At 34.2% G+C, this 15,331-nt stretch overlaps 2 protein-coding genes across 2 annotated transcripts; one reads left to right on the top strand and one right to left on the bottom strand.

Annotated features, from left to right (window-relative positions):
* Nucleotides 1-398: 398 nt before the first annotated feature.
* On the top strand, nucleotides 399-7,028 carry LOC126727122 (tobamovirus multiplication protein 1). The gene is made up of 11 exons (XM_050432631.1): nucleotides 399-897; nucleotides 1,322-1,412; nucleotides 1,515-1,567; nucleotides 2,277-2,369; nucleotides 2,518-2,589; nucleotides 2,829-2,901; nucleotides 3,055-3,100; nucleotides 3,207-3,270; nucleotides 5,486-5,539; nucleotides 6,224-6,301; nucleotides 6,401-7,028. Exons 1-11 carry the CDS (start codon nucleotides 745-747, stop codon nucleotides 6,491-6,493), a joined length of 870 nt encoding a protein of 289 aa, XP_050288588.1. The 5' UTR covers nucleotides 399-744; the 3' UTR covers nucleotides 6,494-7,028.
* Nucleotides 7,029-8,938: 1,910 nt separating this feature from the next.
* Nucleotides 8,939-12,704, bottom strand: LOC126727121 (derlin-2.2). Its single transcript, XM_050432630.1, has 6 exons — nucleotides 12,403-12,704; nucleotides 11,744-11,843; nucleotides 10,413-10,627; nucleotides 9,993-10,076; nucleotides 9,733-9,786; nucleotides 8,939-9,316 (listed from the first exon to the last, which is right to left on the bottom strand). The coding sequence occupies exons 1-6, from the start codon at nucleotides 12,499-12,501 to the stop codon at nucleotides 9,134-9,136; spliced, it is 735 nt and encodes a 244-aa protein (XP_050288587.1). The 5' UTR covers nucleotides 12,502-12,704; the 3' UTR covers nucleotides 8,939-9,133.
* Nucleotides 12,705-15,331: the final 2,627 nt, after the last annotated feature.

The raw sequence follows: 15,331 nt of genomic DNA, 5'->3' as shown, positions 1-15,331 counted from the left end.
TTTCCTAACGTTATATATACAAAAAATTTGACACATTTTTTTCAAATTTATCAAGTTGGCATATTTTTATTGGTTTATTATTTTGGTTTACCATTAACATATTTTAATCTTCCAACTATGTTTCTAAATTGAGGAATATTGCATGACCGAGTCTATAACATTTTTAAGATAAATCCCAAGTAGCAAGTTGTCACTTAACTAAATCCATGGTTGAAATTTCTTTCTTTAACTAACAGATTTATTATAAAAAAAGAGATTCATTACAAAAGTGTCAAGAAAATTTTGTCGGAAAACAATAGTCCTCAAGATTCTCTAAAACGATAAACCCAATTAGCCAAGTGTTAGGAACTTTACAGTTAGAGAGTGAGTTAAGATTTAAAAGGTACAACAACTGACTTCGCACATGAGCCTCCTATCCCAATCCCGTAGAAGCTTAGGTGAGACTCAGAGAGCAACCAAACCAAACCAAACCAAGCAGACTCAATCTCTCTCTCTCTCTCTCTCTCTCTCTCTGACTGTCTGGTAGACCCTCCCGCTCAGCAGTTGTGTTTCTCACACTCGGTTTTGCGCTTTTTTTTTTAATTTTTTTTGTTTGGCTCTCTCACTTTCTCTCTCTCTCTCTCTGTGAACTAAGCTTCGCTGGGGATATCAAAGAGATATTTGACTTTTTATTAATTTTTTTTGTGAGAGCGAGAGAGGGTGTCGGAGGAGGGAGCTAGCTAGCTAGCTGTAGAGCAATCGAGAATGACGAGAATGCCACTGAGCTTCACGTCCATGGCGGACATGGAAGCTCTGCTGGCTGGTTGGTGGGACGATGTCAATGGGTCCTCTCAGTGGCAAGACGGGATCTTCTACACTCTCTGTGCTGCTTATGCCCTTGTCTCCTCTATCGCTTTGGTCCCAACTCTCTCTCTCTCTTGTTCTTATTTTGTGATTCAATTTTGTGTTCTGGTTCTTTGTGAATTTTGGGAATGATAATGATGGATTGGGAAACTGTTATTATGATTATGAATGTCTGTCTTGCTTGTTGCATTTTCATTGTTATGAATCGTTGCGATTTGGGTGTGTATGATTGTGACATTTTGATAGGGCTTATTAGATTTATAAATAAGTAGTTGCAGCAGTAATTTATTGCTGGGTTTACTTTAAGTTGGGTTCTGATATCTTCTGAATGTGTGTTATGGTTTTGGATTTTTTCATTGCCTAAATGATTGATTAAATTGAAGAGAATATATATATACTCTTGATTATGTATTGAAATGATATGGAAACTTGTTTGAAGTGAGTGTTTGATGGATTTTCTGGGTTTTGTGATGTGCAGATTCAATTAATAAGGATTGAGTTGAGAGTGCCCGAATATGGTTGGACGACGCAGAAAGTTTTCCATCTTATGAACTTCATTGTTAATGGAGGTGATATTTAAGTCTTGGTGATATTTGGGGTATTGGGGATACTTAGTCATTTGGTTATAATTTGACCTTTTTTTTTGGGGTTTTTCCTTTCTTATGTTGCAGTACGTGCTATTGTGTTTGGATTTCACTCGCAAGTGTTTCTGTTGCGTCCAAGGGTTAGTTCGTTGAAGTTTCTTACAATGTCATTTCAAAATTTTAAATCTTTAACTTAGCCATGTTATGTAATGTTGCATCTGCATTGGTTTTCAAGTTTTGTGGGGAAAGAGTTCTAACATATTAGTGCAATCTGCAAAATTTTCCCTTTTTTTTCCACTGTACATTTTGCTTAGGCGTTATCAAGCACACTAGAGCTCCATATATTTTCTGAGAAGTATGAGGCAAAAGTAATGGAAATGACTAAAACTCACCTCACCTCATAAGCAGTTTTTGAGCAAATACAAGTATTCTCTTTTGCACTTTGATTTTGAGAAATACAAAGGTTTAGGAAATTGCTCCTAAAAGGCTCATGTTCTTCATTATCTAAAATTGCTAGCTTTTTAACTTAAATGTTCTTTTGTTTATATGATTAATATTCACAAAGATGGAGCATCACATCGATTTTTTTTTTTTCTCAAAATATACATGTATGGAGCATGATTGTACTCAAATAACTGCAACAAAATAAAAATGAAAAAGAGGAAGAAGGCTGAGCAATCCTTTCATGCACTTTAGAATGTAGGCTGTACTATTCTGTTGATCCTTCTGGATGGGAGTTCATATTTTCTTTTTCTTTTTTTTTTAAAGTCAGACTAGCTAGAATGAATGATGTTCTTTCCTAGTCTCCGTTCTACTATACTGACATAGAGCTTCTGCATCTTGAACTAGGTTCTATTTTTGGTGTTATTGGATCTTCCGGGCCTTCTATTTTTCTCTACATACACACTCCTTGTCCTTTTTTGGGCAGAGATATACCACCAGGCAAGTAAATGTTCTTCTATTTTCTTTTGCGCAATAGGATCTTTTGTTATCAGGATGCAAGGCCAGTTCTGCTCTCCAATGAGATGTAAAACTTGTGGATGTGGAAAAATATTAAGTTATTAACCTTCTCGTTACTATTAATGGACAGGCAAGAAGTTTACCGACCGATAAGCTTAGAATTGTTTATATTTCAGTTAATGCTGGAATATATTTAGTACAGGTATGACCCATCTCACGATATGGCTATTTATTCTTCTTCTTCTTCTCTCTCTCTCTCTCTCTCTTTTTTTTTTTTTTTTGGTGCATAATAAAAGACATATCTTTCCTTTTGTCACTAAGCACATGTCATCCACTCATCCTAGCATAAACAGTAATAAGCAGCCTCTGAGAGCCACTATAGTAATGTAATATTACTTTCATGATCTTAAGAATTTAACCAAAGTGAGGTTCTTACTTCAGGTTTGCATCTGGGTATACCTTTGGATTGATGACAACAGCATTGTAGAATTCATTGGGAAAATATTTATTGCAGGTTAGACTTCAGGTTTCCAAAGAAAAATGTTTACTTCAGATTTCCTGGAGATTGAAAATTCGTTTTTCATCTCAAAATATATATTGTACATTCTGAGCATTGCTTCTTTCATTAATCATCATACTTATTTTCCACGTTTTTTTTTTACTCCAGTTGTGTCAATCATAGCTGCATTAGGGTTCTTGCTGTATGGTGGAAGGTGAGTTTTTTGCATCATATTTGGTACTTGTTGGTGTTCCTTGTCTTTCTTTGGAGTTTTATTTGTGCACTTTCTCCTGGTGGATTGACATAGCCAATGCTTACAGATTATTTTTCATGCTGAGACGCTTTCCTATTGAATCAAAAGGAAGAAGGAAGAAGCTTCATGAGGTATGTGCCTTCCCATTAAAGCTTGTCTAGTGGATCATGATCACTAGCTTTGTTACAGTGAAATTTTCCCTTTTTAATGGATAGATATTGGGTAAATTGAATGTAAATAAATTAGGGCTGTCAATGGATCTGCACATGACTTAATTTCCGTATACATTGATTAAATTAGATAAACTTGATCTATATAGACTTGATATTGTCATTTTGGAATATGTTTTTGTGCTTGTGCATTTGCATGTCTAGGCAGCAGAAGCAACACTAACTTGTATTCTATAGCAATCAATTAATTTACTTGCAGTATGTAGAAGATATGCACTAAAATACAAATTATACACACACATATATATAGTTTTACCTAAGGTGAGTCGTAGACTCTCCTGTCATAAAGTATACCCTCATATTATAGGTCATAGGAATAGATTCCTTTTGAATCTGCGAGTACTGGATCTCAGACATAACCAATGCTTTGGGGAAGCTCATACAGTTATGGAATGAGTAGGGCTCTTAAGGAAGAGAGATAGGTTTGAAACCAGCCATCCCTAGCTGGAAGTCTCATTGAGTTCCCAGCTCAGCCTACGCTACAATTGTTTGGACTTAACCTTGTTCAGATCCTCAAGCCCAAAACCATTCTCCTTTACAACGGATACCACACTGCTTTGTACCTGGGGCAGCGTCATGGAGAATGTCGTGACACCATCGGTTTGGAGCATGAGGCTGGCAGAGCTTGCTGCAAAGGAGATAAGAAAAGACTCAGCAGAGGAGAGCTGGTAACTGTGATGAATGTGAGGGAGTGGGGCCTTTTCCTTGTTTTTTTTCCCATTGTTCAGATGCACAAATGCTGCTGGCAGAGTGCAAAATAGACCAGCTGAAGATGGAAGAGCGAACATTGTGTCCCCCCTGCTCTTTTTAGCAATGTTTTTTGCTTTTGTGCTTAGAAGTTAAGCTGTCAGCATATTTTGATTTATATATATATACCCAGAGAGAGAGTTTTTCTACTATGCTTGTATTATGATACTATCACTAGTTTGGTACTGAACAAGCTAGGGAAAAGTATACATGTTTTTTTTTTTTTTTTTTTTAGTTTTTAATTTTTAATTTTTCGCTGCAATGGACTTTATGAGGGACCTGTTAGATGATCATCTTCATGCTAAATTCTTGTTCATGTATTCTCATAAATGATTTCTTGGAAGATTAAGCTCTTCTAATGATAGCGAGCATTTAGTAAGCATATCTTTTGAAGAACCTCTGCCCCTATATAATTGGTCATCTAGAAAAAATCAGATACATCAGGTGGTTGCAAGTTTGCGATGACCCAATTGGACCAGTTTTTAACTTTTTATGCTGGAAAGTGTTAAATTTCTCCCTTGTATATTTAATGCTTTTTTTTGTTCTAGCTATGCATAATATTTGTGGCAGGCAAGTCTACTTTAAGAAGGATAATGGTGCCACAGTTAGGAATCATGGCTATTAGATCTATGTATCAGATGCATAAAATGAAATGTGATTAACAACAATTATTTGTTACAATTTAACTTTCTCATTTATGTATTCACATCAGATTAACTTCCTTGTCATAAGTAAAATAATTTGGTAAAATCTTTGGAGGATTGCCATTGGCAGTATTCCTTCTTGTCATGTTCTGGATTTTTTAGACTCTTTGAACTTTAGTTTGAACTCTTTCAGGTGTAGTTTGGACACATTTTGTGTATTCAAACTGCTTCCTCTTTCTTAATAAAATTATTTTACTTATATAAAGACAAAAATGGAATAAAACAAGTGCATAATGTTGCTGCTTTACCAAAATTTGTATGAGAAATTATTGAATTATATTGTGTGACAATTAATCTGACAAGAAAGGATAAATTTGCCTTATTTTTTATACATAAAAATAACTAAAGCAGATTTCATTATTTCATCAAATGAAATGAGCGAGACTCATGCTGGGCTTCTAGTTAGAATAATTAAAACTTTTGGTTGGCGAATGAATTAACTTTCTTGTCATGAGAAATGATTTAATTATATGGTTATGGCTGTGTTATCTGGTTCTCATTGTCACCAAAATAAATTGTTTTTCTACGACATGACTCTCTTCAAATCCAAGTAAATATAAACTGCAGATCATTTATTATATATTTGTGAATGTTTCTATGGATAAAGCCTCAGGAATCTAGAGTGAAATTTCTTTTATTGATGTAACTTGTGCTTTGTGTTTCAGGTTGGATCTGTTACAGCCATATGTTTCACCTGTTTTCTAATAAGATGCTTTGTGGTAAGTTACAGACTATGTTGCAAACTAGTTTTTTCATGGGCTTGTAGATGTATATCTGAATTTGTAGTCCTTAGAAAGATTACACTATTTCGGCCTCTCTCATGCATATTATACCATACTGTATTAGGTGCAAAATGTGAAATGGATGTCTAAGAGAAGCAAATGGTAGTAGGTGGTTTAAAATTGAGAGTTAACTTGTTAAAAAGATAAAAAAGGCGATTCACTTTTGTAACTTAAGACATGGGTATTACGTAATTAAATCTGCGTGGCCAATTTAAATTTTAGATATGAAGGTACAGGGATCTTCAATGGATCTGATCAGAATATAATTAATTGAGAGAGAGAGAGATCATAACATCTGTCTGTGATTAAGTCTGTAGGATGAGGTGAGGCTACACTTCACCTGTCAAGTTCCGAGGTCTAGTGTGAAGAAATTGACTAATAAAAATGAGGATATGAGTACACAACAGATTTTGGCTGATCCAAACTATCAATCCTATCAGCTCCCAAACTTAGATCTAATCAAATAAGAACTTGGGACATTTACATTATAATTCTTTATTTTAGTGAAAAGAAGACAATCATACAATATGACACTGTTCATATATGTTTAGAAAGTGCTGCTGCTTTCTTAAGCCTACATTGGATTTGTGGATGTGCTTCTAACTTAATTGTAAAATGCAGGTTCTTTTATCTGCTTTTGATACGGATGCATCACTTGATGTTTTGTATCATCCTGTTTTGAACGTAATCTACTACATGGTATTCTACTAAGATTGTTATTTTGTAAACCTTAATTTTGTCTCTTTCTTTTACTTCTTATTATTTTAATTTTTGGAATTTTTGTTGCTCAAATAACAGCTGGTTGAGATACTGCCTTCAGCTCTAGTCCTCTACATACTGCGTAAGTTGCCTCCCAAGAGAATATCAGCGCAATATCACCCTATCCGTTAACCATGGAGCATCTTGGATCTCAGTTTTCTTTTTTCTCCATCGAAAATGATTTTCTTAGTCTGGGAGTTAGATCCTACAGGAGTTGAGCAGGAGAGCCAAGAACAAGAAAATCCAGATGTAGTATTCTGGTATGGCTCATTAAGCCGGCAATTCTTTTTTGTCATGTATATTACACGTATATTTGCAGCTTGCTAAAGGGAAGAATTTGAATTCATTTCTTCAATTCTTCTTGGGTTATGACCACTGGTTGTGATCTTGGTCAGCATATGGGAAAAGGAAAGAGTTTTTTTTTTTTTTTTTGGTTGTAATTTAATGTTGTAGGTCTCACTTTAGACTGTTGTTAGTGTTTAAAAATCATGGTGTGTCGAACAGTTATTGAAACTATATATTTATTTTTCCCCATAAATTAACATGCCATATGATGTTTCTAGTTTGCTTTTATAGGTGTTTAGTGGTATTCATTGTAAAGGTTAAGAATGAATGTACTTTATATTTTGTTTAAATTATTGATGATTTGCTCTGAGCTTATGCTCTATTTGGTGAGTTTATGAACATACTGCTTTGAAGGGTGCCTCATGTTCTAATGTTTCATGTTTGTTTAGTTTTAATTCATCTACTTTCTGTGTCCTTGCTTCTTACCTTCCACCGCTAAGCGCGTTCAAGCTCATTGGGAATCACTAACATTTAATTTCGAATCAAATCTGATTCTGAGATTGAAACAAAGAAACCATCCTCGAGTAAGAAATTGTTTGCTAGATCTCATCTTCTTGATAAATGAGGTATAACAGGATATTTGAAGGGTCCAAAAGAATTGGAATATCCAAACTACTGTAACTGGCAAAAGCTCCACCTTGTGCCCTAAAGAAGGAAAAACTAAAAATAAAAATCCTATGGTGAAAACTAAAATGTAGTCAAATAGCTATGGCTGACTAGAAAACGTTGGAAGGGCATGCCCAAAGTCTCTCCCCCCAACCGTCGTTCAAAGATAGTGTACCATGGTAATTTTTTTAGGTCAAATGGAAGTTTATATTAGAAAAGAAGATTAAGCACAAAATATTCTACGGCTAATTAATACCCATGTTTTACAGCCGCTAAAATTTGCCACAAATTGGCTCCTCCATATTGACTAATTCTTGGGTGACTAAACTGGTCTTAAGGGTTGAAATGTCTTTGAGTGTTTTATTTATTTATTTATTTTTTGATTAAAAAAAAAAAAATACTCTTCTAATCACAATTTGTCATGTGTATGATATACATATTATATAGCACATCCCACCATGTACATTATAATGCATTCTGTCTATGTACATTCCATCATGCAATGTGGCGTATCATTCCACTATGCAATATTCTACCGGTTTACACATTCCACCAAGCAAAAATACGAAAGACAAGACATCATACCATGCAAGTAAAAGGACAAAGTTCCACTATTGGCAAGTGTTAAACATCCGAGGCCCTCCAAGTATTATAAATACTGAGCTATGCCTTGAAGATAATAAATGTCCTGTTTTGCCATGTATAGCATTTTACTTTTGTCGACTTTACCTTTTGTCTTCTTCTTCTTCTTTTATATTTATTTTTATTTTTTTAAAAGTTATATAATATTTTCTGGGACTTTTATTCTTTTTGTAGAATTCATTGGGTTCAAAATTTTTATTTTTTCTATAGTATTTTTTTATGTTTCTTAAAATGTTGTTCTTTACTCTTTTTATTTTTCGATGGTGCTATAGGTTTAAACTTCGATTATTTTATAAGGATAGACAAATGTTTTGTAATATTTTCTTGACTCTTTATTCCTTTTGTAGAATTCACTGGGTTCAAAATTTTTATTTTTTCTATAGTAAATTTTATGTTTCTTAAAATGTTGTTCTTTACGTCTTTTTTGGATGGTGCTAAACTTCGATTATTTTATAAGGAAAGAAAAATGGACTGATGAGATTGCAATTTGAAGAGTATAAACACTCAGATAGGAACAAAGGATGTTTATTCATAAAGTAATTAATTACAGGGAAGAAAAGAAATTAATACGAAACAGAAGGTTTTTGTTTCATAATGCTTACTACATAATAATGTTGCCACTCAAGTTATGTTTTTATTGTCTCATCTTGTTACGTGCCAAATTGAGGTGGGAGACTAAACATTAATGCATGTTTAACTATTTAGATTTTAGAGTACAAAACCCCAGATCATTCAAATCCTTCAGCAACTCAAATTGATGCGAAAATATGAAACAACAAAAGGAAAAAAGAAAAAAGAAAAGAAAAAAAAAATAGAGAGAGAATAAAGCATGAAATCCCACAAGCTATTATAGTTTGCAACTTTTTGCTCTTAATTTTATTCCCCTGTGATCATTCTTACAGACCAACAACCAGAAGCAAATTTGGTGAGATAACTATCACATATAATTGAACAAAAATGATGATGCTGTGACATATCAAGGCAAAATAAAAAGGATAAATCTTTGGCAATTTCAGTAAAACCTTTGATCATTCGTTTGCTAAACCTTAAATTAAACACAAATGCACAAAAAAAGCAATTAGCAAATCGGAGTATACTTTAATATAATACACAGCCAGCTGTATTTTTGTTGATGCTAGCAATTAGCAAATCGGGTTTTCCAGTGATACTAACTCCTGATTAACCTTGGAGAACATCATCTGCAGCAGGAGCAGCAAATCTCACATTCCCAGGCCGTGCCACTACAACAGGCTCATCCGCAAATAGCGCTTTAATAAATGAGGGAGTTCTCAAAGGCCGGCGACCTGTCATTCGTGGATACACATCTTCAAGAAAATAGTAGGCATGACCAGCAATCATTCCCTGAAAAAAAAGAACCAAAAAAATAAAGGTTCCAAAAGGAAAAGCGAAAAGCAATGGTACAGGAGATAAAGATGCAGATAAAGAGTTGAACAGGTCCACAAATGAGAGAGAAATTATGTGAGCCAACTCATGGGTCCACAAGGTAATCTTCCAGGTGGTCTAACCTGTCCAATATAACATTGACTTCTGTTCCACCTAAGAATTTCTAGTAAAGTGAATTTAGACTAGGATCCCACCAGATCTCAAATTCTTCAATAAGGTCTAGGCTTCTCTCATTATGATGCAGATTCATTTAGGAGAAAAGAAAATAAATGAACTAGCCATGTTATAGGAAAAGCAGGGTTCACTGAATTTTTGTTAGTGCCAGCAGATTAGAGGGCAGAGGAAACTATAAATATGATAGTGTGGAATCTCACCAATAGATCCACCCATGCACTAGCGCCAACAAGTACAGAGAATCCCAGAAGAACCTGCAGGGAGAACAAGGAAATAAGGATCACAAATTTCATTAGGTGGGGCAAAGATTAACTATAATAATAGAGGTTTTGATCAGGATAGCTTATGTCTCAGATTAATTTTGAACGAATTGAAGGACAATAAAAATTAAAAAGTAAATAACTTTCAGTGTGATACTGATTTAGCAAGATAAAATGAGAAGTCATCAAAGCTTACTCACCCATGGTAGGTAAGCGGCTGTGAAAGTAAAAAGGCCCAAAAAACTCATATGGATGAAAGGATTTTGCTTGCTCCACACATAGACCTGTAAAAATATATGAAAGGATATCAATTTTCATAGAAGAATTCTACCAGACTTTATATCTTTTGCTCAAAATTATTCTACCAGACTGATTTGAGATGGGAATTGCTTAACTTATTGAAACAGGAAGAAAGCTAATGAAAAGCATGAGTCAAGAATAACTTGGTATAACCATAACTTCATTAATTCATTATATTGCCTTTTGCTATCATACTATAATGGCTAGATGGCATTCCAATCTCCATAATATTATTCCCATCAAACAGGAGTTATTAATAGTTCTAATGATGGTAGGAACAAAACAAATTTTATATTCAAACAAAAAGGAAAGGAACAAACCATCATGAATGTCAGGGAATTGCTAAGGAATATAATTTTTGCAAATGACTCCGACAAGTACGGTATCATTCCCCCAACAAGAACAATTCCAGTTAAAACAGTGGCACCAAATAAGAGCATGTAAAAGAAATCGGCTGTCCTTCCCCTGAATGAGTTCTCTTCAAGGAGTTTGCAGTATCGAGCTAGAAAGAACATGTGAAACATAAAGTCCAAGTCTGCATTGTCAAGGTAAAAAAATATGTTAAAAATGACAAACTTGATGATTACTTAGGCTCAATCAGACTTCCAAACAATCAACATAATTAACTGTTGGAAAACACAAACGTAGAAAATGATATAAATTCATTACATCATTGTCTATGTTTATGTTGAGGATCCATAGCTAACCCCAACAAATTTGGGACTAAGGCTTTGTTGTTGTTGAAGACAATGATATAAATACATCAAGACAATGTATAATCGGATTGCAATACATTCAACAACAAGCAGACAATGGAACATAATTTGTGATTCATTAAAACATTGTGTTCAGGGACATCATTGGGGAAAGTGAAGAGAGTTCCAGAAAGGAAAAAAAAAAACCATCAAATCAAAAGGTGCAGAAGAAGACTTGATTTCAACAAGTTAGGTGGAGGAATAAAATCTCTGCTGCCAATCTATTGCTAAACCACTATTAGATAATAAAAATAACAATACTGGAACATTCCCACTCCTAGTGAAGGTTATACATAATGTTCTTAAGGAACCCTACAAAACAAACAGATATTAAGCATGGATTGGACTCAGCAAAACCAACATAAACCTCTTAATTAACACAAAAATGTACAGCAGTACAAATCCACAGGGACCAAAATCGTCCAGATAGATGACAATGGCCATTTGCCAACTACATTCCACAAGACAATGCACCACAAAGGAGGAATGAATTACCACATTCTTCTTAAGCCATGAAACTTGTTTGATGACATAACCCATTGTGGTTATCAAATTGTAAATTCCCGTGTCTGCATGTAAGTTCATATGGAAAAAATGACAACGGTAGATGAATAGCCAATGCAGACTTCTTACTTTATCTAACTACCATAATAAGTTTGTCCCACTTGAGTCCCATCATAAAAAATTAACACATCATAAAAAGCAACAGACGTTCAACTAACAAAAATTCTTTCAACTACTTTAATAGAAGAAAGCCTTGTGTGCCCCAAAAGATTTCTTCTCAACAACTTCATCATAGTGAAGATGATCACTAAACTAACAGAAAATTTCCCTACATTAAAATTGAAAAAACAGATTCCTACTGAATAAAAAAAAATGAGGCTGAAAAATATTACCCATTTTCCGGAAATACAAGAAATTGGTAACGAGACGCCATAACTGATATTGCTTGATCACTAGATTAGGGTTCAAGTACAAATTATAAGGTGATATTATCTGCAAAAATATACAGAAAATCATTAATTATGTTAACTAAGAATCAGTAAATTATTAAACCTTCCAAAGTAGCAGCTATTCTTCCTAACGTGTTAATATAAGAAATGAAAAAAAAAAAAAAAAAAAAAAAAAAACCCAATTAATTCAACCTAAGCCATTCAAACCCAGTTGCCAAAACATTAAAAACCATAATAAAATCCAATTTACACTGCTTGAGAGAGAGAGACCACCAAGTTTCTCCCAAATTTAAAGCAAACCCAATTGAAATCTAACCAAACCAAACAGCTTTAATGCTCCATTAACCCCCAAAACACAAAACCCCACAAAACTCTATACCGACAGGAAGAAAAAAAAAAAAAAAAAGGCCCCCTTTTGAGTTTTGACCCAAAAGACATTACATTCCGAAATTCGAAGAAAACCCAATTGAAATCTAACCAAAACAGACGACCCCATTAACCCAAATACACAAAACCCACAAAATCCAACACCAAAACCCCCCCCCAAAAAAAAAAAAAAAAAACCCTTTTTGACCGACACCTCAAAGCTTAGAGATACGTACATCAAGGGAGCAACCGATGGTGGTGACAATAGCAGCCGTGAGATACGAACGGGTGATGATAGGCATTTGCTTGTACCATTCTTCCACTGCCTGAGCCATTCCCTGCCAATTTTTCTTCTTTCTTTTTTCTCAAACAACTCAGCTACTGAGATTACGAGGAACACAAACACACATTCAAAACTGAGTCTTGATTATTGGTTGGAAATTTTTTGGGTCTTCGCTAAAGATAGAAGATTAAATTGTTAGAGAGGGAGAGAGAGAAGGAGACGAAGAAGTGAGGAAAGGTAAAAAAAATGGCCCAAGAAATTTGATACGAATATGGACTCTTTTATCTTTATCTCTGCGCTGTTCTAGTAATTGACGGGTTTAATGGAAGTGACATGCTTTGGCGAATCAGAGAGAGAGTGTATTACACGAACCAATTGCTTGCTTTGTAAAAACAGGCCTGGTAATTTTTCTTATAGTTTTGGGTTTTGGTCCAAGGCTTTGCTAGGCCTGATATTCCTTTCACACTAATTTTTTTTTTTTTGGGGTCGGAAGGCCCAGTGAAGATAAGGGTATGAGGGCCCAATGAAAGCTCTGATATATAGATGTATCGTGCATGTATCTTTCATCTTTAGTCCCAGTCATGAGTTGGGACTTTGGAGGGGAAGAGTGAGATTTTAGTCCTTATAAATTTTTTAGGAGAAGAATTTTCCTTTTTCAGCTTTGGAAGATAACGAATGAGTGGGTGTGGGTGGCAGACAATGGGCTTGAAGTGAAGATGCAAGGAAAATTTTGTTACTTACACTTTATTTGGAAGTTCATGAAAGAATGAAATGGAAAGAAATTTTTTTAAGTAATGAAAATAAATGAAAAAGAATGAAAGGTAATTAATACCATTTGAGATTTACATAAAGGGAAAAGAATGAAATCATTTTATAACAATATTACTATTAGAATCTTATTTTAAAATAAATAGTTGAATATATATGATGGGTTCCGTTCCTTGTTATTATCTTCATCATCTCACATTTTCTTACCCAGCAAAACATTTCTTGGTGCTACTATCAGAGCAGGAGCCGCCTTCCAAGAACATCAAGCCTTGGATGACGAGGTCTGGCCTGAACATCAAGCCTTCCAAGAGTGGCGCGACCTAGGTCGGAGCAGCGCGACCCAAGTCTTTCTCTCTCTGATTTGAATCTGATCTACTGGGTTGTTTCTCTCTCTAATTTGATGGGTTTTTATTTTATTTTATTATCTAGATTTTAGGTGGTTGTTGGGGGTAAATTTGGTTGGATGTTTTGTGCTAGCTGATCTGTGTTTGTGTTTTGTACTCCAACACTTGCTGAAATTTCATGAAATTTCAAGAACAAATCGAGCCCATGAGCGTCGATATATAAATCGAGTTTCTAACACTCGATTTCCACGTGGACAAACTGCCACCTCGGACCCGATCAGAACATGAAAACCGACCCTTAAAGACTCGATTTATAGTCCAAAATCGAGCCTCTTAGCCTCGAGATGCTAGTAAAAAATATATTTTGAAAACGTAGCCTACTAATTATAATATTTGAAAATTAAGGTTAATTTCCCATTTTGGCCCTAGACATGAGTTGATGGCCCCAAGATGTTGGTAAGAGATTTTAAATCCAAAATCCATGAATATGAGGAGGTCTTAAGAACTACTTAGCCAATCCCTTGGGTTTTTGGCCATACTTGTTAGGATTGAAATTTGGTCATAAAGTGGACAACAAAAGGGTTGAGGACTCTGTTATTTATTGTTGGGCTCTTTCTAGTTGGAAACTCGTTTTCTTATAAAGAACAGACATCATGTACCACACATTATCATAATGGTGGTGTTCCTGTTGTGTTCTTTCCAAAAATCTCTTAGAAAACCCCACCGTCAACTGTCTGTTAGCTGGATTCACCAATTTCAAAGATCATTCGAAGCATTTCAAAGAAAGTTTTTTTTTTTTTTTTTTGGTGATCTTGATTTGCAGATTCCACTTTATTTCATTCCATTCCCTCATCCCAAATAGAGTTTTAAGAGACAAGAAATATTCTTCCTCTTTTTTCCCTTTTTAGCGGGGGTATCAAAGATTAAACAAGAGTAATTTTTTTAATGCTTTTAAAGTACAATAACGTGATACTCTCCTCTCATATAAATGATAGGTCTTATCATGAATCTAGTTAATGGAACCTTCCATTCATGTCAAAGGAGGGAGTACTTCCACCTTATTGTATTTTGACTCTTTGAGGGCATTGCATAATTAGTTAATTACTATTATACGTACTACAAAAGAGAGGGAGAGGGATAAAGTTTTATTGAGGTGTAAACTCAGCTAAAGAAAATAAATTCATTCATTTTTATCAAAATTAGTTATGAATCTGGAATACAATCCACTTTTTCTTAGTGTGTCACTTTCTTGTTCATATTTCTATTGATCACGGTTTAGAATTCGTTATAAAAGCAAGAATGTACTTTACTTGATTTTCTTTTGAAACACAAGTAAAACTTACCGTAATGTGTGTGAATATTTTACTTTAAGATAATGATGGGTCTTCGAACATTTCAACAAATACTTTGCAAGATATTGTTTAAAAATATTTCAAAAACCCTACAAAACATGCTTAAACTATTATGGTTACTTTGAAACCATAATCAATTAAATTACTAATAACAGAAATATCACACAAAAATAAGGTCAGATTATCTTTAGATACTAAAACTTGTTTGGAGCTTAAAAAATATGAGTTTAAGCTTATTTCAAATAAATAATTGAAACTTGATTTGTAAGTTAAAAACAAAAGTGAGATGGATATGAATAGCCTAAAATATTAAAATGTTGACATTGAAATTTCCATATTTTCCTATGTTTCTATTTGAATGAAGATTAACATATGTTTATAGGTTCAAATAAAACAAAAAAAAATGTTTATTTTTATG

The sequence above is a fragment of the Quercus robur genome, chromosome 5 (assembly GCF_932294415.1).
Source record: "Quercus robur chromosome 5, dhQueRobu3.1, whole genome shotgun sequence".
In the NCBI taxonomy this organism is placed as follows: Eukaryota; Viridiplantae; Streptophyta; class Magnoliopsida; order Fagales; family Fagaceae; genus Quercus; species Quercus robur.
This window is presented reverse-complemented; position numbering and strand designations above follow the sequence as displayed.